The 21,444-nt window shown below is 40.5% G+C and overlaps 1 protein-coding gene across 3 annotated transcripts in view; it reads left to right on the forward strand.

The window, feature by feature from the left end:
• Positions 1-21,444, forward strand: part of LOC148817990 (death-inducer obliterator 1-like) — a 37,977-nt gene that overhangs the window by 10,607 nt on the left and 5,926 nt on the right. Inside the window, exons 2-15 of one of the 3 annotated variants that reach the window (XM_088937257.1) lie at positions 1,505-1,618; positions 1,983-2,772; positions 3,377-3,698; positions 4,361-4,567; positions 5,638-5,842; positions 13,192-13,762; positions 14,024-14,183; positions 14,475-14,591; positions 15,263-15,421; positions 16,869-17,001; positions 17,103-17,643; positions 17,910-18,063; positions 18,510-18,599; positions 19,066-19,261. In XM_088937257.1, the coding sequence (XP_088793383.1) occupies positions 1,537-1,618; positions 1,983-2,772; positions 3,377-3,698; positions 4,361-4,567; positions 5,638-5,842; positions 13,192-13,762; positions 14,024-14,183; positions 14,475-14,591; positions 15,263-15,421; positions 16,869-17,001; positions 17,103-17,643; positions 17,910-18,063; positions 18,510-18,599; positions 19,066-19,261 (3,727 nt within the window). In that variant the 5' untranslated portion in view covers positions 1,505-1,536. The remainder of the gene's footprint in view (positions 1-1,504; positions 1,619-1,982; positions 2,773-3,376; positions 3,699-4,360; positions 4,568-5,637; positions 5,843-13,191; positions 13,763-14,023; positions 14,184-14,474; positions 14,592-15,262; positions 15,422-16,868; positions 17,002-17,102; positions 17,644-17,909; positions 18,064-18,509; positions 18,600-19,065; positions 19,262-21,444) is intronic. The other 2 variants (XM_088937259.1, XM_088937260.1) reach the window with 2 other exon arrangements.

Here is a 21,444-nt window from a genome sequence, read left to right on the forward strand (position 1 = left end):
TCAGAGCAGGACTCTCAGACTTGTGATGGCCTAGTTGTTAGCCCAAGGATTAAAGTTCCTGCTAGTCTGGGTGTGAATAGACAGACATACTAGGCCGAAAATGTGCACTCAATTTTATAGCTGATAAATTGCATTTTTTGTTGGTGAACGTAGTAAATACATTACTCATCATGGATGTCTTAACTGTAGTGTGAAGAGTTATTAAAACGAGCATATCTTTAAGCAAAGTTGAATGAAGTAAAAGCTTGCGTTTTATAATCCTTGACGATTTATTGGTTTTCTTTTGTAATACAGATAGTGTTAAGAAATGATTTGGAAATCCCATTCAAATGCTTTGACCTATTCATGTAGTGTCTATTGTCCTTTTATACCTTTCATTCAAAATTTTGTTGTACAGCTTGAGCAACTGGTTGTAGGGCTTGAGGAGTCAGGCATTAACTTCCAACTATTTGACCTTTATGTTGCCAGTGCTGGATCATCTGATACAGCTGGTATTTTGGGGACTATGTTGAGTGACACAGATCCCCTCCTGTCCTCCTCTAGTGTGCCTTATCTAGACCTGCAAAGAGTTCCAGGCCAAGGCAACAGCAAGGACTTAGGTAAAACCCCAAAGTGAAAGGACCATGCTGGTCAGTGCTATACAAGCAGTTCTCGCATTTGTCACTTACATTAAGGGTGGCACTTCATTGTCTCAAATTTGTGGAGTGTACACAATAGAGGCATTTCACTGTGGTCGTGTCTGATCTTGAACAGCAGTCCATAGGTTTAGGAAGTATTTACTGCTAATTTCTAAGATGGAAGTCAGTCAGAAGCTCATTATAAGTTGTATTTGTATCTTTTGGCAAAGTTATTAAACGTCAGTTCTGAAAATGACTGTTAGAACAACTTGTGGCAGAATAAGTTTAAAACTTATGTAATCAGTCTTTTATTGCACCTTCTGTATTATTCTGGGACATCAAATCTTGTAGCATTTCTTCCTTTCAGGGGTGTTTTTTCATTAATTCCTTATCACAGTCTGAATATTTTTTCTTCAAACATAAAGTTATGCTGCTTTTCAGGAAATATGCATGCTCAGGTTGTGGGTGACATGCTTTTTTTTTCCATCAGAAAGATGGCACATTGCATCATAGTTTATAACTCTTTTATCAGCTGTTAGAATGTCCAGAAGCACAAATGTAAGGTGTGGTTAAAACAAAATAAAAAGTAGCATCAAATTAAAGATGCTTCGAGTATAAATAATCTTTATGCCTCGTGATGATCACTGACACACTGCTGTCTGCCTGGCTCATGTACAATGGAAACTGGTAATAATACCCTGAACATTTTGTGAATGCTGAGTGGGCACACGGGTGATTGTGGCTTGTTTGTATTCCTCGCTGAGTTTGTTTAGTGCGTGCCGGTTTTGTTAAAGCAAGTCACTTGTTTAGTGTCATTGCCATAATGTCTAAAAGTTATGCAATATTTTAGTGGGAAATATTTGACTGATTATTTGTCTCTATTGCAGATTTTCTGTTTGAAAATAATAGCTAATCAGCTATGGAGGACAATGAGAGGTCTGAGCCATCTCTAAATCCTGAGTCTGAACAGAGCCAGGATCCTTTGGATGTCAGCTCTCAAGGTAATCTCCACAGCATTGTTCTTGATCCCGCTTGACTGTCATTCTGCTTGTTTTTTTTAATACAGCTTCTATTTTTGACTTTTTAGGAAAGTAGTGCACTAGTGGTTAATGTATAAAGAAAAAAGGGACATACTAATGCTCGGAAAAGTGCCAGGAAGTTGAAACCAAGCTTTATTTCATATTCGTACTTGCTTCTTTGAAGAAAACGCTGCCTGCCGGTGTCAGGAATTTAAATTTTACCGTGTGGTCTTTGTTGCTTTATAAAGGTCTTGGAGTTCTAGTTACGGTCAGTTGAAAATGGAGAAAGCAAGTTAAAGATTTTGTATTTAGCTTTGCTGTACGCATTTTATCTTGTTTTTAACAGCTTCGACGGTGGAAGAAAAAGAGGAGCAGAACGATGACAGCTCGGAGAAGTTAGAGGAGGCAGGCAAGTCTGTCAAGCCTACAAGCAAAGAGTTCAGAAAAACCTGGGGTTTCCGAAGGACCACAATTGCCAAGAGAGAGATACCGGGAGATGGAGACAGCCAGGACTCTGGGAATGCACCGCTGCGCCGAAGCGGGCGTCAGTCCAAGAGGACTGACAAGATGGAGGAGTTCCTGTCGACGGCCAAGCGTGGGCGTGGGAGGAGGAGTGCGCCGGTCAGCCTGGAGAACTCTGACCCACCCTCTCAGCCCCCCACTGACACGGAAACGGCGTCGGAGGCCAGCTTCGATGGGACCGCTGAGGCCAAGGCGAGCGGCGACGGCGCGGACCCAAAAGGGTCTCCGGACAGAGAACAGAGCAGCCAGAAAAACCGCAAAGGCGGCTCCGGCACGGAGGACAGCAGCTCTGACGATGATGACGACAACGAACTCACGCTAAAGGAGCTGCAGAACCAGCTGAGGAAGAAGCGCACAGAAGGAGAGGCAGGGGTGGAGACGGAGCCGGTGAAGGCAGATGACATCGGTGAGACACCTACACCTGAGCCAAGCAGCAAAGAGCTCTCCAGCAGCCCTGGGAATGGAGCAGGAAAGGACGCTACCTCGCCAGTCAACAAGACCAAATCAGGGGTGAAAAACGCAGGGGACAAGGGACCGTCTTCCAGTAAATCGGAAAACGAGGGCTATGACCCAAATGCCCTTTATTGCATCTGCCGGCAGAAGCACAACAACAGGTACATACTGCTTTATGTTTTGTTTTGTGACTTGAAATAGGGATAGCTACAAAATAATCTTTAAAACTGGCAAATTCCTGAGTCAGCTGGTTATTCAATTTGCTTCTTCTAAAGAGGGGTAGATTGATGGCGTCATATATCCCTTCCTCTTCCATTATTGAGCCTTCTGAGTTTTTTTTACCGTTAAGATTGGATCAGCATGCTGCTCTGAGGCATGCAGTGAAGGTGCTACAGAGAGTGCAAGCACGAATGAAGACAGGATAAGGAGTAAAGAGAGGGCTTGCAGAGGTTAACCAGAAGTCCTATTAAGCTCCAGGATGATTAAAATGTGTTAAGTGTAGTCTGCAATACTGCAGCTGTTGAAATATAGATCTTTTTTCCATTCTTGCAACTTTGACGTTCTACCTTAAGCTTTTAAACACTGTAAACTGAAGAAACTTAGTGATTAACTGTTCCCCTGTGATGGGATGATAACTTGCACTTAAGTAGTCTCCTTCTCTGTTTTATAACCATCTTTAAACATAACTGCTATTGATTAAATGAAAGGGGGATGGCTTGTAGTTTTAGCTGTCCTGGAATTTAAAGGCTTCTGTTGTACAATCAGGTTTATGATCTGCTGTGATCGCTGTGAGGAGTGGTTTCATGGCAACTGCGTGGGTATCACGGAGGCACGCGGCCGTCTTCTGGAGAGGAACGGGGAGGACTACATCTGCCCGAACTGCACGGTGAAGCAGGGCCAGTCCTCCGACAGCTGCGGCTCCAAGGAGGAGAAGCAGGTCGTTCCAAAGCCTGGTCAGACGAGCTCCTCAGAACAAACTGCCACTCCTGAGGGAACTGAGAAGCCCACAGAAGATCAGGGAATCAAAGGGCGAATAGAGAAAGCTACCAATCCCAGTGGGAAAAAGAAAATCAAAATATTCCAGCCAGTACGTATTTGGCTTTTTTAATCTTTAAAGTTCTCTTTAATATTTTTTCGTCTGTCGTCTTGTACTGATAGTCACAGAACAGTTTTTACCTTATTTTGAAAGATCCTTAGTGGCATTTTAAAGATACTTTTTAGAACATTAGAGCAGTCTTTAGATGTAATTTTATCTTTTATCTGAAACATTTATTTTAAATTGGAACTATTGACGTGTTTTCTTGTTAGGCAGTTTCAGTTCAAAATCATTGAATTTTAATTTAAGTTATTTTATGTTAAATACTTATAAATCTCACTTGATTTTCATAAATGTGAAAATGCTTGTTTTTTGCATTTTCAAACCTGTAAATGTGCTTTTTCACACTAATGCAGTGTCATGTAGTGTAGATATTTTACTGCATATATCTAAAAGATTTCAAGATGTATACACTGCCTGAAGCTGCTTTGTTCAGAGAAATTCCACTTTTGCTTCTAAATGCATTTAAATAGAGTGAAGGTGCTTCAGTATCTCTTTAATGGGGAGGTAACTGAAGGTTTCCTGAGCTCACTTCATCACTTAAGTTTGAATGTTTGATAAAGAATGGAAAACAGTATGAAAAGTACAAGGCAGTCTTGCATTGGCGCGGGTGCCATCTGTGGTGGTCTTAACTAGTCTGAGTTTATTTACAGGCTGTTGATGCTAGCACACTTCCCACGTGCATCGGCCCAGGCTGCACCAACCAGGCCTTGCCAGACTCGGTCTACTGTGGTAACGATTGCATTCTCAGACACGCTGCAGCTGCAATGAAAACTCTCACCGATGTGAAGGAACCCAAACCTAAAGAAAAACCTAAACTAAAAGCTCAGAAAAAAACACCTTCAAAAACGCCAGCCAAGGTAACTTTTTTTGGTGCTTTGGTTCCTTTTATATGTTGGAAGAAAGTGTCGACCTTTTCATGTCTTTTTCAGGGTTCATAAAAAGATAAATGACCAAAACACAAACACTGCCACCAGATGTTGGCTTAAAAGGCAAATGAATGGTTGCTGTTGATAGAACTCAATTCTGAATGTCTGCTGTCCAGTTTTGGATGCAGTATTGCAATTCTGCTTTTTAAGTTTTAAAATTAATTTTATCGTCTGTTAATTGCTGGAAGCATTTTAACAAATATGAAAGGACTAAATGTCAGATTTAGAACATTTTCTCTTGGAAGTGGAGCTCATTAACTTGCCTCCTATTGAATTCTATTCTAGCAGTCCCTCTTCAGTTTAAAGTTAGCTACAGGGTATTTTCATAAGTTTTTTTTATATACCTCTATGCTGCTCATACATTTTAAAGAAATGCAGTCTTACATTTGCTCCGATTGCAGCAGTGTTTTGAATTGTGAACTGCAACAGGTGAGTAGCATCTTTAGTATTGTCGTGACACAAAGTCTTAAGTCTGCTCTTTCTGAAGATATTGCTTCAGAAAGATACATTACTCTGTCAGACTGCAATTAATTAGTTTCCTTCTTATACAGCCTTTCTTTCAGTTGCCATTTACTACTGCTATTTAGAGTATTCTGTATTGGTGTATTCTAATTTTTCCTTGATTTGTTCTGATCACGTGGTACTAACAGATTTCTATATCCCACTCTTTTTGTAGTTTAGAGCACTTTGTAAATTGCCTTTGCCATCATGTAAATTATTTAACATATAAAAACCCAGTATGATCTTGAAGAGCATCTGCTTTTTTTTTCAGTGAAAATAAAATTGTATGTAGCCTACCTCTTATCTGTAAGGCAATTTTAAACCCTTACACAAATCATTACCATATGAGTAGATAAGATGCCTTTGATTGGGCTGGTAATTACACGTTGGATTTATTTGCATAATAACAATTTCTAGCTAGTATTTTCACAGTTGCTTAAAGATATCAAATTGCATTTCAGGATCTATTTGTTCATTAATTGAGCTATTTTCTTTCTCAGGCTCAGAAGAGACCTGCTCCAGAGCAAAAGAGCGAGAAGAAGACTTCGGAGGTGGCCGCTAAAACGGAGGAGGGTTCCTCCAACAGTGAGGGAGAACAAGCAGAGCAAGAGCCTGTTGTACCATCCTGGTCCAGCGATCATAATTACAATGCAGTAAAGCCAGAAAAGACTGCAGCCATTTCGTCAACTGTGTTTTACAAAGCGTGTATGTATCTCCAAGAGGTTTTCAGCACTAACATCTTATTTCTTACATCCAGTCTTTTAGTTTTTAAAGTTTCAGAAGAGGAAATACCACAGACTATTTTAACAGTCTCATTTAGTATAATTGTTTAAAAACATAACATGACCATTGTAGTGAAAAGATTTTACACAGAGGGGACAGTTCAAGAATTGCCTCTCTCAACAGGTAAGCTACAAGAGATCTAAGTCCACCAAATATTTTAATTTAACAATAATTGAAATATATTGTCTCATTATATAAAATGTTGCAACCATTTCCAGCTACTGGTAAGTATAGAATAGTTTGATTACCTGTGAAGTGTTAAAGGGGTAAGTATTGTGGTTGCTCAGGATCTAAATCTAATCTTGCTTTCTTTGCATACAGTGTTCCGGGACATTAAATAAAGGTGTCAGCTTTATAATGCAGTTGAACTATTTTGGATAAATTCAGTATTTGCATATAATGAGCTTCAATCACATCCAAAGCCCCAAGTGTGCAAGTCTAGAGCCTCGTCCTAGATCTATGTAATATACTGGACATTTTTGGTTTATTTGTTGATGACAGTCGCAGCAAGTGTGTTAATGCTTCCTAATCCTGCCTAAAAAGTTATCTTTTTCATAGCCTGCTTTCTCTTTTGATCTAAAGATCAGAACTTCATGTTGCAACTAAAAGTTGCTTATGTATGGCGAGATTTAATTTTCTAAATGTGAGTAAATGAGCTGGGGCATCTAAGTATGTAATAACTCAATGCTGCTTGTTCAACAACTGTAAGATAGATCAAAGTGGATAATATATACATTAAGAAAAACAATCTGGCATTTGTTACAGGAGTGATACTAGATGTGCTCCTCTTATTGTCAGCACATGTCATTTAAAATCAAACCACCTGGTGCATTGGCAGGAAAGTCTGCAGAGTACTTTTCTAAGAGGATACTTGAAATGCAGCACCTTTTAGCTGTCCCGGGTTTAAACAGAGCTCCATCACATCTTAAAGTCAATACATTTTTCTATCCATTATGGCACTTTATTTCCTGCACTGTTGAAACTTCTGAAGACTTCGCCTTTTCGTACAGCAGGTAGGTGTCCGTTTTAATCCGAGTTAATTTGTTAGGTTTTCACAAAGAGTATTACACCGTTTTAATGCTGACTTTTAGGTACCACACTATTTTAGAGAATATTTTCTCTTGGCCAACAGCTATAAACCAGTATAAACGTTTCTTTAGTTATAGCACTTTCATATTTAACGTTTTCATGCTTTGGTGTATTTATAATTTAAACAGCTTATAAAATAAAAACAGATATCACAGATACCCATTTTAATGACTTCCTTAATTGCTTAAGTCACCAAGACTCCATTCTCTAAGGGATGCTTCCTGTCAACGAGGTGATACTGAAAGACGAACCCCAGCAAACCTCTGCAGCACACTGTTCGACTTCAGGACATTGAGGGTAAAAGTCACATAAAATGTGGCTGGGAATTGATTCCCATCAGGTTAAAGATCTTTCATAAAGGGATGGATAAAACACAGGATTTCAGCTTGTCGGCCGCAGCAGGACCATTCTGGCGGAAGATTTGACCCCGTGCCCTCTGCAGAGGAATCCTGCTGGAGCATAAAGAAGCAATGAAGAATACCTCAGAGGCCTGAAGAGATCCAAAGTCGACAGGATACGCTTGGAAAGCAGTTAGGCAGGCAGGCCTTTATACCCAATATACAATTTGTTTTGTACTTCATTTCATAAAATCAAAATGAAACTATAGATGAAATACATATTCATACATTTGTACATCATAAGGTTAACTGAAATCACAGGCTGAAGATGATGGTTATCTGGGCAATTGAGAGGATTAGGGAATTAGACTAGTGCCATTAACCTAGTGTCGCCTATACAGCTTGGGAAAATGCCTAGAGCAAAGTAGATTTTGACACATTTCCTAAGATTAGTGTGAAATATGTATGGGGGTAGTAATACAACCTTATTGCTCTAACTTGGATGATTCCAAGATTAGGGGAACAGCCACTGCATACTGAATTACAAGACTGATAGTGCATATTCTGAAAGCACAAAACCATTGTTAAAACCTCCCATTAAGATGAGCTCTTGATTTTTTTTCCATATAGAAAGCTGAAATTCTGAGTAAATAGGTTTTCACAGGTGTCTACACCTGTTTCAATTGAATCAGTATTACTATAATGTAAAAATGTCTTACGTAAGCCTAAAATCCTCTTGGAGACAATATGGTTGCAGTTCTTAAATATTACAAAGTGTTAAAATAGTAAAGCATGGGATTTATTAACTTTACAAAGTTTACTTCATCCCCAAATTTAGCCACAATTAACTGGCTAGTAGACCCCAGAGTTAAATATCTTTGGAGGTATTTTGCTTATTTTTTGGTAAAAAAACAATCTGTTTTAGTGTATATGTTTGGTGCTAAAATGAATACTCGCATGGATTCAGAGACCATACCATCAGTGAAGATTTGAAAACAAAAAGCACATGGTGCCTCTAGTGGTGGAAGTAAACATCACATGTGCAGTGTATTTTGGAAAGCAGGCACCAGAAGATTGTCATGTTACTTTTCAAGGTTGTTTTCAAGACTTATGAAACCTATCATGTCAGTAAGTGTCCGGACCACCACAACATTCATTCCAAGACATATTTAGAAATAAGTCTCTTGACAGGTTATGTTCTGTCTCTTATCCCAAATGGAACACTTAAGGGCTAAAACGCCAGTGGTATTTAACTAGTGCTGTCAGAATGCCTTTATAGTTGCCAGCAAGGTATAAACTAGCAACATTTTTTAAAATGCCATCTTAAGTCAGCTAAGCTGGATTTTTATTCAAATAGGTTGACTAGTATTAAATATTTGAAAAAAAGTTCTGTAGTTTTAGTTTATATTAAAGTACTTAAACCCTGTTCCCAAAGCTTTTAGAAAGCAAAAGGTTGTGGTACAGAGAAATGAAACCATGTCTCAAAACCATACTTAAATCTTTAAAGATTTGCCTAAGAGCTAAATGAATTTTCAAACTTTGGATGGTTATTAAAGATCACACATTTAGGTAAATGCATAAGCTTATAACTACTGAAAGGAATAAATGCGTTTTAGAGCAGGTTAATTTTGCCTGTAAAATAACTTTTAAAGCAAAACATTAACTATAAGAGGTAGTATATTTGCAAACCATTGAAGTATCTTGATGTTCCTTAGATTCTGTAGTATGGTTGTTTTTTTGAGGGAAGTGCAAAATCACTAACCAGCAGGTGTATATAACTTCCTGCATGAGGTGCATCAGTGGGTAACAAACAGCAGCAGTAACAATATAATGCAATATTAGGAAGAGGATTTTATGTACTTTTCAAGAAAAGTACTCTTTATTGGGACTAGGCTGCTGGAGTTTCTTTACTCAGGGTTAATTGTATAGTGTCCTACATTTTAATTGTTGCCAGAGATAATCATAAAACATAGTGTGGGTAGAATGTGACATCACTAACTGCTTTGCCCATTTCTTACTGGGATGCAAGTGAAGATGTCATTAACGAGTGAACTTGAGTTGACAAGTGCAATCAAATTCACGTTATATCTTCCATTCTTTAGTTGTTTAGCCAATAGCCAAGAAGAGGTTACGTAGCTCCTTATTTGGTTTAATAAAAAAAGACTTAACAGGTTCTAAAGCCCTGTGAACTTTCTGATGATACAACATTGTCAGACATCCTGTATCTCTTATGTATGAGAATACAGGTTATGCTCAATGTAGTATGTAGAGGTTCTAGTGCATATACCGAGGAGATGAATGAATGTGGTTATGTTGTCCTTTGTATGCAAGAGAAACCATTCATACACTGCCAACTTACACTTTGTATATTACCTTTGCACATCAGAATTAAGGGTTTTGTTTCAGTCATATGGATTGAAATTGTAGGAAACTGGCATCCCCAGTAATGATATTGGAATGTGCTGCCCAGTGATTCTTGCAAGTTGCCTTTTGATTTTAATTTTGTTGCTAGGGTGTCTGAACTGATTCCACACAGTGCAGTTCCTGCAGTCTCGCAGTCTTATTTTGCGATACTTTGAGATCTAACATCAAGTTGCCTCTTTGCTCCTACATCATGGATTAAATGAAAAGTTCGGCAGTGCGTGCCTCTTTGATTCGCATGTGTGCGTATCCAGCTGTGCTGTGCGGCTGCTGCCTGCTTTTAGCTTGCCATTCTGACGTGTCACGACAGTGACTCATCATCTGTTGCTTTTCTTCTGTCACCCTTGACTTCTGGCAGCCCTCTTTAACCGTCACTTGGTGGTTAGTCTTAAAATTCTTAAGTTGTCTTTGGGTTGTAAGTCTTCATAGGTTGAGATTATTTTAATATCCGTATGAAACTGCTATAGGATTCCTGTTCTTATTTGCACTCCAGTGAAGAAGTGCAAAATCTGAACACTTTCTACTGGATTAACAACGGGTCGTCTTGTCTAGGAGTCATAAATGATTAACTTTAGAGTGTTAAAAAATATACTAAAGTAATTCAATGTTTTTTTACAAAGCATATACTTGCTTTTGAGCTAAGGATGCAAACAGTAGTTACACCTATGCAGGATCTGTTTGTGGTTTAAGGCCTTTAAATTATTGAAATTTTTGTCTACACAGGGGTGTGCCCCATACAAGGTAGTCATCTTATTAGTGGTTAATATTGCTTGTTTTATTTAATGAATGTTTTCACATTTTATAGTCAACTGGTTGGGTTTTGAAAGTTTATTAAGTCTAAGCACAGTTCACAGCACTCAGGCTGAGTGTTCATGTGTTATGTGGTTGAATCATACATATCTAGAAGTCATCTCATTCTTCTGAACAATTAAGGTGTCTTGCGGCTCTATATTATGGATTGTATTAGAACTTGAATAGTTACACAAATACTATAAAATAAGTCTTCATTGTAAATATGCATTCTGTTAGGTGGCATTGGTGTGTTTAGTATGTTTATAGGCATAAGTATAGGTGTTTATTCCCATTATTTTTCATTTATAAACTACTAGTTTGCACTAATGGTAGTTTAGTTGAAGGCTCATTAAATTGGAGTACCAGCACTTGAATTTTTGGTATTTAGGCAGAACTGCTGTCAGGAAAGGAAATTAGGAGTCAATGAAACAGGCAAGGTTTTTGACTAATGTTATCCAGTACACTTTCCTGCTGCTCACTGGCCACATAATGCAGACAGAGCCACATTAAGCTCTGGTTCCACAAGAAGAGTTCCTCTGGGTCAACAGCAATGCTTCCGGTCAGCACAGGAGCACCTCTTTATCCCTGGACGTTCCCCTATTCTAGGTATTGGGCAGGAGCAGCATTGCTTAGCTTCTTCATTCAGCTTTGAGATCTCCAAGATGGTATGGCTGCACTGCTGTGCATCGCTATTTGTTCAGTTCCTGTCGTCTGCTGCGATACCTCAGGAGTCCTAAAGAACTAAACAAAAATCAAATGCTTTCAAACAAGACCCTGCATTTGTGTTTAAGATTACTACCTTTTTAATCTACATTTGCAACAGTACACATCACACAGGTATGTTAAATGTCATGTGTTAGTGGTGAGGGTAAGTTACTTTTCACTATCTTGGATGGTATTTTAAATATGATTTATTTATTGGATTCAAGATCACATCTGGTTTTCATATTTTTGTCATCTTGAAGCTACACCTTGGAAGCTCTAAATGATGCATTGTCTTCCACTGGAGATAGACTAATGGCACCTTGTATATGGAGTTCATATGTTCTTATTTGCCTGGGAGGATTTTCTCTGGGTGTTTTTCCTCCAGCAATCCAGAGACATAGTCTAGGTTAACTGGCATTTCCAAATAGCACCTCTGATGTGAGGATGAGTGCCTGTGTGTGCCCTGCGATGGACAGATGATATGGTCCTGCCTTGCTCCGGCTCATCAGTACACTCATAAGGATAATACAGTGGCTGAAGATGGATGAAATTATATTCTTGGGTTTCGTGGCCTATTCTTAATACATTCGTGTTGTGTAGCCTATGGTCTCAAGCTTGACAAGGAAGCAATTCCAGTTTTTCTGATCATATAGAAGGGAGTAATGTGTTGTTCAATGATCATTGTGCCATTTCAGGGTTTTTAATGTAGTACTGAATGTTGGGATAAGATGAACTGTGGTTTATTTCCTCGGTGAATGGGAAAATACAGTTTTAACTCTAGCCCTAATGATATCAAAAAGAAATTAAGGTTTTACAGTGTAATGGTAGCTACATCAAAGTTGTGTGTTTTAAACACCAAGTCCACCCCCTTGGTCTTCCTTTAATATGATCTCCCATGCATCAATGTGTGAAATGAAAACTTCAGTTCACGATGAGCAAGGATTTATGCACCCACCTGACTGCACAAAACTGCCAGCTGATTTCTCGAAAACAAAGGGAGAAATGGAGTCGGCCTCGAGCCAGCGCCCTCGACCCACTTCTCGTGGATTTCGTTTCCAGTGGCTGAAGACGCCCTCGTTTGGACTGAACAGATGGGAGGATCTGGCAGGAAAGGAGTCTTTTCCAAAGTCTTAAAGAAATGAAGCGAACAAGGCGGTCTCACAGGGTTCAGATTTTTAGGATTCAGGCTGGCAGGTTTTTCCTGCATGGAATGTACTCTGGAATTAAACCTTGAATTAAAGGAATAAAAAATGAACCAGTCTGTTTCATTATTATAGAGATACTCTATCACACTATTTAGTAAATCAGAAAGTCTCTACTAATGTATACCTTGTTTTCTATGTATGTGTAATGGATGCTGCTCATGGACACCATTGAGTTTATTTAAAATACCAGTGCTTTTCTAAAGGGAAGATTTATAATGTAGAATCAATTTCACAATATTTATCTTGCAGAAAGATGTTTTGAAATTAATTTGACAATTTTACTTTTTCTACAGACTTAAGGTGACACATGGTTGCTATACCTTGCTATAAAATGCATAGTTTCAGATCCTCCTTATTGCTTACAGTTAAAATATTGTAATTTCTTGTTTTTGTCCATTGTTCAGGAAATTTCAGACTTCACTCAAGTTTTGTTCACCTTGTAAAGGTTAAGTTGTATAAAGCCACTATTTTTCAGACTATGAAAAGGAAGATTAATCTCTACCCACAATCCATTAGAACGTTGTTTAACATCAGGATTTTGGGTCTTGAAGTTCACTTTTGAATCTTATTTAACTTTTGGTCAATTTGCCATTTGTGGAATATGTGTGTGTGACCGGAATTTCTCATCATGTGCTGGGTGCAGCTGTACGAACACCCTGCTATCGTGCAGCTCTGTGCCCAGTTGGGGCTTACGGTTATGTTTATTTTATTCTTAACGCAGCTGCAAAAGAGAACGAGGATGGTGAGAGCAAAAAGGAGTCCAGCGGCCCACGAAAACGATCTTCAAGTCCTCCTGCACCATCCAAAGGGAGCAAGAAGGCTCCCGCCTCTGGCGGAGTATCGGCCAAAGCAAAGAAGTCCCCTCCTTCCCCTGGGAGCGCCAGTGGGTCCTTGAAGAAACTCCCTAAGCCTTCCAAAAGCAACACAGCCTCCAAGAAGCCCAGCTCTGCTCCAGCTGCCCCGGCCCCTGGACAGATGGCATCTGCCGGCCCAGCCCCTGGGCAACCGGTGTCAAGGCATCATGTCACGGGGGCCCTGAGAGTTGCCAAGACCACCTTTACTATCCCGAAGAAACAGCCCAATAAGGAGCAGCAGCAGCAGAACCACTCCCCCATTCCACCTGCCTCGAATCCAGCTGCAGCAGCTAAGGCCCCTGCTGGGTACTCTGCACCTCCAGGGTCTCAGGTCCCCTCCAGACCACCACCTCCTCCTCCCAGCCCCCCACAGCCTCAACCGAATAACCAGATCAGGCAGAACATCCGTCGCTCTCTCACCGAGATCCTCTACAAGAGGTGAGGCATCTGGCACTAAATACGCTATGGTAGTCTTCCTCCATTTATAAGAGGTGACAAAACTGAATCTCAGGTTTTCTTTCTTTCTTAATTTATATCCACACATCTCAAAGTCATTGCCTGGCTATGTTCTTATGTGAGTTATTAATTGGGTGTTGCTTTTTTTTAAACCTCCTTAATGGCTGGTGTCGAGTGAAGTTTTTTAAGTACCCCTGTTTGCAGAGAGACGGGCCTCATCCTTGAACCTTTTAACATTTTCAGGGTGAGCGATAGCGACGACCTGGAGAAATCCGAGAGCGAAGTGGGCAAAATCGCTTTCAGCATCGAGAAGGAAATGTTCAGTCTGTTCCTGAACACAGACAACAAATACAAGAATAAATACAGAACGATCATGTTTAACTTGAAGGATCCTAAAAACAAGGTTAGTGCTCAAACAAGTGTGAACTTACATTAGCCATCTCGCAGTACGTTTGCTTTGTGTCTTGCTGTTATAAATAATGCTTCGCTATGTGCAATGCAAATTAATTTAGTGATCTAGTTTTTTTGGATTTATGCATTTTTCTTAAATTCCAAGAAGTATCCTCTCTATAATATTTAGCTTTTTTAATGATCATTTTTATTGTTTTAAGCATTCTCATCTTGTTTTCTGGAACCTTAGTCTTTTCTGGCTGACTCTGAGTGTGGAAATGTATACTGTGCTGCTTTTTTTCAGGGTCTATTTTATCGCGTTATTGGAGGTGAGCTCAGTCCCTTTAAACTGGTGAGGCTGAGCCCCGAGGAACTCCAGTCCAGAGAAATCTCGGAGTGGAAAGAGAAGGACCCGAGTGGGGTGAGTTCCTCACTCACTCAGCACCCTGTAACATTGCCATTTTCAGCCTGGGTCAATCTCCACAATGCCCTGGGTGGGAAAACGTCACCTGTGCACAGAAACGTGTGTATTGAAGTAACCTTAAAAAATGGTGTGAATGGTTCAAAGACCATTCCTTTGCAAATGAATACACAAAATACATGTGTCAGATACAGTGGGAATGATCAACCACCGTGTTGGTCTCATAGTGCACTGGCACACTCATCTATTCCTTCTACTGCTGTTTTAAATAGTGTAAAAACACTTTGTCTGATCCCGGAACAAATACCTCCACGTTTTGTGAATTAAATATAATCATGGTATATCTACTGGAGACTTACACCTTGGGGGGGTCTCAGCCCAGGATTGGATAAAGGGTCTTTAGTAGTTTGGCCCTGGAATCAATAGGACAAAAGGGTTAAAAACAATGATTACAGTGGACAGTCAGCAGTCCTTGCAGTCAAAAACAAATTCCAACCTGTGTTTTTGTACGAAATTAGATTTTTTTAAGCAGGCTGAAAAAAGGAGGGGAAAAATCTTCGATATCTGTCTGGGACATTGTGTGACCAGTTGACGGGAGGCTGTATCCTTTAACGGTGCAGGTGTGAATTCTGCGAGGACCACAGTCCATAGTTTACTGTTTCTGTCTGCAGGTCCTCGAGCCCAGCCAGAAGTCTCAGCGTGAGGCACAGAAGTTTGGCCTGAAACAGGAGAATGTGCCTGATGTGGACATGGAGGAGTCTCCTCCCATGTCTGACGGAGACGTATGTATTAATCCTACCTCCCAGTCGCCCCGCATGGCTTCCGCAGCAGTAAGTGGCTTCCTTGCTTGGTTTTCAGCGCAGATCTACTCCCACTTTATCCTGAGTAGATCTCTGGGTGTTGCATAGCTTCTTCACAATGTTTTACTGGCACACTTCACTTGTAGCCTTCCTCTCGCGAACCTGACACACCTTTCCACCTGGTCACACTCTGCTGGGCTTGTTTGTAAACTCTCTTGTGTGCTTAAGCTGCTTTGTGTTTTTTTATTTTCATATATTTTGCTTTTTATCCAAGCAGTTTGAGGTATGGCAACTGCTTTTTGTAATTGGGTAATGAGTCTCAGCTATAAATTATTTGTTATGAAATAATCATTTTGAATCCTTTATCTAACCTGGTACGTCAGTTGACAGTGACAACATGAAAAGTACACTTTTTAGAATGCAGGGCATTTTGCTGGGGAATTTGAAAACAATTTGCTTTCAATGCTAGGGTGATGCCTGATTGTTGTAGCATTTACTATCAGTATATTGTTCTGTCAAAAAATCAATACAGTGATGTGTCTGTGTGCTGTGTAATACAGCACTACCACATTATACTGCAGCTCTTTACACTGTGCAATCAGTTATAATATGGTATCATCACGTCTTTCATTCTCATATGCATTTTTTCTCAGGATGGCCTCAATTAATAGTAAAAATCAGGGAAGATGTTACAAACAAAAACATCTCCCACTGTTAAACTAAGTGTCATGTCAAGTCAGCCTGTGATGAAGCCTGTGAACATATTTTATTTGAGATAGCAAAAACAAGCTGTCATTGTTAAAAAAAAAACAAGTAGGAAACATTAAATTTATTTATAAGCATCTATGTTATTTATAACATAATTGTGTTGTAAAAACACAATTTTAAATTATTGACTTATGTAGGCTAAGCTTTATCCTGGTGGAATGGTGGTTGTCTCTGTTATATTGAGTCTATTAATATGGGATGTCGGTTCAGGAACAAAACTTGTGAAGAGAAGCATAAATAACACTCTCCCACTGATAGACGCCCAGCTTTTAAAGAGGAACCAGCACTATACCATCTAGCACTATATCAAACTGTAATACAACACTTCTAGTAGATGAGTGAAGTAATTACACTGAGTAAATAACACTAGAATGTGCACAACAACTCAATTAATAGATTTAATCTTAATTACTCCACTGGTTGTTGAGTGAAATTAGGACACTAGCACAGTGTTCTCTTGGCTTAAAAAAACCTTCAAGCAGTAAATATCAATGTATGGTCTTCACTAACAGCTGTCATTAAATGATACAATGTGTTGATTGGTCCATACCGACATGCTTCCTTCTGCCAATTCCTTTTTTTTCTTGCTTTTGATATGCTAGAGGTCTAGCAGTAGCGGTGAGCTTTAACAAGACAATATTCGGTAATAGTGAGTTAAGTGTTTTGTTTTCCAGAATTTGTTTCTAACCTGTGGGGTCCTGTTTTTAAGGAACAGGAGGAGCCTCGTCCTGCCCCAGTGAAGAGCAGCCTCCCAGTCCCCGACATCTTCAGCAGCATGTTGAAAGACACAACCAGCGAGCACCGTGCCCACCTCTTCGACCTCAACTGCAAGATCTGCACAGGTATCCCCAGTAGTGCCTGATGCTCGTCTGTCGGACTTCCCTGTCTGTCTAGTCTGTTCGGGTCTCCGGTGGGCTCATTTATTTCTCTGATGGCTTTCCAGGCCAGATGTCTGCCGAAGAGGAGCCTGCCCCCAAGAAGCCCAAAACTGCTCCCTCTGCCGCTGTGAAAAAGGCAGAAGCTAAAGTCAAGCCAGAGCCAAGGCCCTCAAAGGTGGGGGCAGCGGGAGACGGGCCTGCGCCAGCCGCTCCGTGCGCCGCGCCCTTGGAGACGGCCCCCGGCGGCGAAACTCCCATCGTGGAGTCCCCGGCTTCTCCCGAGGAGACCAGCAACCCCGTGACGTCCTCTCAGAGCTTCGCCCCCATCCCCATCCCGGCTGTGTCCTCCGTGACCATCACGCGGCGCGACCCCCGCACGGCCGGGTACCGTCCCGCCGCCGGCGCGTCCCCGGCGCCCACCGCCGCACCCGCAGCCCCGGGAGGCACGGAAGCTGGCGCCGCCGCCGCCTCCATTGCGGGAGAGTCGGCGCCTGAAGCTGCGAAGCCAGCCGTGCCGCTGCCACCCCCGGCACCTAAGTCCATCTTAATGAAGCCTGCGTCTTCCCCAGACACCCGGTACATGGCCACCTCATCGTCCGCTGACAGGTGCTTTGTAACTCTTCTCGCGGCTCGTGAATCGCAACGCATGAACCCAGGACATCCGCACCCATTCTTTGTGTTGGAATAAACGTCCACAGTCAAGGTGTGACCGGGAGTGATTGGTGATGTGTTAGCTGTGTCAGTGCATGTTATGATCATACAATTGACAAGTTTGTTATCCAGGCTAAGTAATAATTCTTAAATACGAACGTTAGAGTGACAAAGAAATCCTATTGTGTGCCCGTCGCTGATGAAATTCATGTGCTTTGCAGCGTTGCGGAGTCGCGTTCTCCTCCGGATGGAGAAACCACTGCGTTCCTCTGCAAGCAGGAGATCCTTTGGAAAGGCTTTATCAACATGCACACGGTGGCGAAATTTGTCACCAAAGCTTATCTTGTTTCCGGATCCTTTGAGCACATCACAGAGGTCAGTCCCCAGATTTCAGTTATGTTGACAGGCAGTAACCGCTTGGCTCAGCTTTAGACAATAAGTCACTTGAAGAGGAAACCATGTAATAAATTTTACAGACAGATGATTACGGTTAACCTAGTACATTTTTGCTTTCGCTGTGGACTATAGATACCTAAAGCAAATGGAGAAGAGCAAATAGAAATTCAAGCATGGACTGAAAAACTGCATGAAATATAATAGGTTTAAATTTTGATTAGTCTCATGCAATACTTATGGATGAAAATTGTTCATTGTAGGTGTGTCGTCAGCCTTTCTATAGTGACTACAGACTTTTATTACCATAATATGGACTAAATTAAAGGACTTGAATTCCCTGATATGGAAAGGACTAAAAGGTCTTTATTTCCCTAACATGTTAATCCTATTTATGGCAGTTGTTAATCAGTTTTGAACTTTTGTAGGATTTACCAGATACAATCCATATCGGTGGACGGATATCTCCTCACACTGTGTGGGACTATGTGGGAAAACTGAAAACATCTCTTTCTAAGGTAAAGAAAATTCTGACTGTCTTCTGTAGTGAGTCACTAGACGTCCAGGGACAGGTACATCAAACCCTGTTATATAATTTTGCAAGTTTTGTAACCATCTAAATTATTTTTAAGCCATAGCCAACACAAAAGTCTTTTGAAGCTACATTATCTTAAAACAAATTTAAACACAAGGAGAAGAATACTCTCCAGAGTTCAATTTACTGAACACAATACTGAATTCCATATATCGGATAAAGATAGGCCAGATAACTGTATACTTTTAATTTTCTTAGCACATCACGTCTTATCTTATGTGGAAGCACTAATGCATGTGTTAACACCATGTCAGAAAGAGGTTTCGGGGTTAGCTCACATGGTCTGTTCTCTGTGGCTTGAGGGGGAACCACAAACCACAGTCCTTTGTGGAACCTTTTGACTGAGTTCCCTCCCTCACAGAACTGTGGTTCTGTTCTGTTCTCCCCAGGAGCTGTGCCTGATCCGTTTCCAGCCGGCGACGGAGGAAGAGGAAGTGGCCTACATCTCTCTCTTCTCTTATTTTAGCAGCCGGGGGAGGTTTGGTGTGGTAGCCAACAATAACCGCCGCATTAAAGACCTCTATCTCATCCCACTGAGCTCCAAGGATCCCATCCCTTCCAAGCTCTTACCCTTCGAAGGGCCAGGTAAGCAACTATAGGGAGAAAAGACCTCCACACCCATTTAACAACCACAGAGCTCCATATATAATAAGCACTACTGGTGCTGATTTAAGATGTCACCCCAAATTAAAAAAAAAAGAAAGTACATTGTGCCAATTAACACCTTAGGGCTTAGGTCAAATAAAGGGATTTTGTTTCTCAAAAAAGTTTTTTGTGAGTGTGTTCTGTTGGTGGTGGCTGTTTGTGGAACACCTACACTGCACATCTCCATCCCTGCAGGAAGGAAAGGCCTGAACACCGTTCACAGTGTGCTTGTCCACAGTTGCCTTTATCTCAGGGTTATTTTTTAAGATTCTGAAAACGGGTAAGTATAATGTGTAAAACGAATTCCGGAATTTGTGGGATATTCATAAGACAGGTGTCTGCCGATCACTGAGAGGGATTTTGTTTCTCCGTGTAATTTGTTACTCTGCTGAAGTGGTCTGGTTGTTTTCTTTTGTATGTTTTGTATGTGACCTTGTAATGTCCAGTACCATTTTAAATAAAAAGCATTACTTGTCTTCCAGTGGTAGAGTGTATATCGGCTATATCAGTCTTGTGACATGCCCATGAGCTCCCAGTGTGTTTCTGAGCTGCTGCAGTGCAGGGAAACGTGAGAGATTACATTTGGAATACCACTGTGCATGAAGTGAAATCCAGCTCCCAAGTTAAATTCCCTGCTCACGTTGAGTTGGTGGAAGAAGACCGTCAAATCGACATCAAATCAGTCGTACCTTTTTGACATACCTTTTAAGGCCGCACACGCTGTAAAAAGGGGGGACTTCACTCTGTCGATGCTGATCCAGGAATATTTTGGGCCTAGTCTAGAAGCATGCAAAATGAACTCTTTGCTTTGGGTTTCTTATAGTATTAATAAGCTTTTTTTGAATATGAGTCTTCCATCGCTACAACAGCAAATGCAGACAGTGCTCTTTTCTGTCTGCTGTAGACTGCTGTATTATTTCTCAGTAAATGTTTTGATTGAACTTTGGTGCTGTTAAATGTCAGAGGGTGGACAGTTGGCACATTTCCTCTGCAAAGCATCACTGGGGATGTAAACAGATTATTCATTATGAATTACTGGGGTAAGTTCGCGGAGACTGGCATGGTCCTGCTGAAATGGTGATGGGGCTTCAAATAATATAATGCCTGTATAAGCTGAGCGGGGAGAGCTTTAGTGAGCCAGACCAGGGCAGTGTGGACACAAGACTGCTACAGAAACCACTGTGGAAGCACTTCTCAGCCCTGAGGCACAGAGAGGATCACCGCTGCTGGAAGTTTAAGGCTTGCTGGTCAATGCATGTCACACTCTTAATCTTAAACTGCTCAATACACTGCACCGTCAGGCCTTCGTACAGTGATAGCCACAATCCAATACCGAGAAGACCAGGAGCATCACCACATGAGTGCCCAGTAATAATATAACCATGATTACACTGTAAATTTGTCCTGCAGGAATATTATTAGTTTAATACTGTTTTACTGGTAAAATTGTTAGTTTCCAATTTGTATACCATTAAAAAATAATGGTATATAGTAAAAACAATATAAGAAATATTTTGAAGAGGCTTGTCTTATTTACCGTAAATATCTGAAAAAAAAATCCTTTCCTACAAACATTTTGACTGAATTATCTGAAACAGTTTTGCTTTATCTTTATCACTTGTAAGTAGTCAGCTGGATGGGAAACAACAGATGTGCAAATATGAATGCAATAGGAAGATAAATTAACCTTTGAGTTTACCGGTAACATGTAGTCTCTATATTCAGCTTTGCCTATACTGTAGGTTGTGTTAAATGACATGATACACACTTGCATTCATTCATTAATTACATCATTGTATTTAGGGAACCCTTTGGTAGAATTTTCAGCACATGGGATTATATATAAAGCTTTGAGACATCGGCAACCACTATTAAAAACAACAAAATATATGTTAATCTGTATTATACAGACCTGATCTTGCGTCCTTTAGCATATTTACACAGTGTTCAAGGTGTGTACACCTTAAATGAATCACTTCTTAATATCCACATAATTGGATTGATTTTAAAAAATTTGATTTCTAAATCATTCTCTGTCATGGTCCTGGAAGACTCATTCGGATTTCTCATACGTCGTACGTCTTGGTCTTAAGCCAAGATTGATAAGATTGAAAATGTTAGGT

This window comes from Atractosteus spatula, chromosome 19, assembly GCF_055471065.1.
Source record: "Atractosteus spatula isolate fAtrSpa1 chromosome 19, fAtrSpa1.hap1, whole genome shotgun sequence".
NCBI classification, from domain to species: Eukaryota; Metazoa; Chordata; class Actinopteri; order Semionotiformes; family Lepisosteidae; genus Atractosteus; species Atractosteus spatula.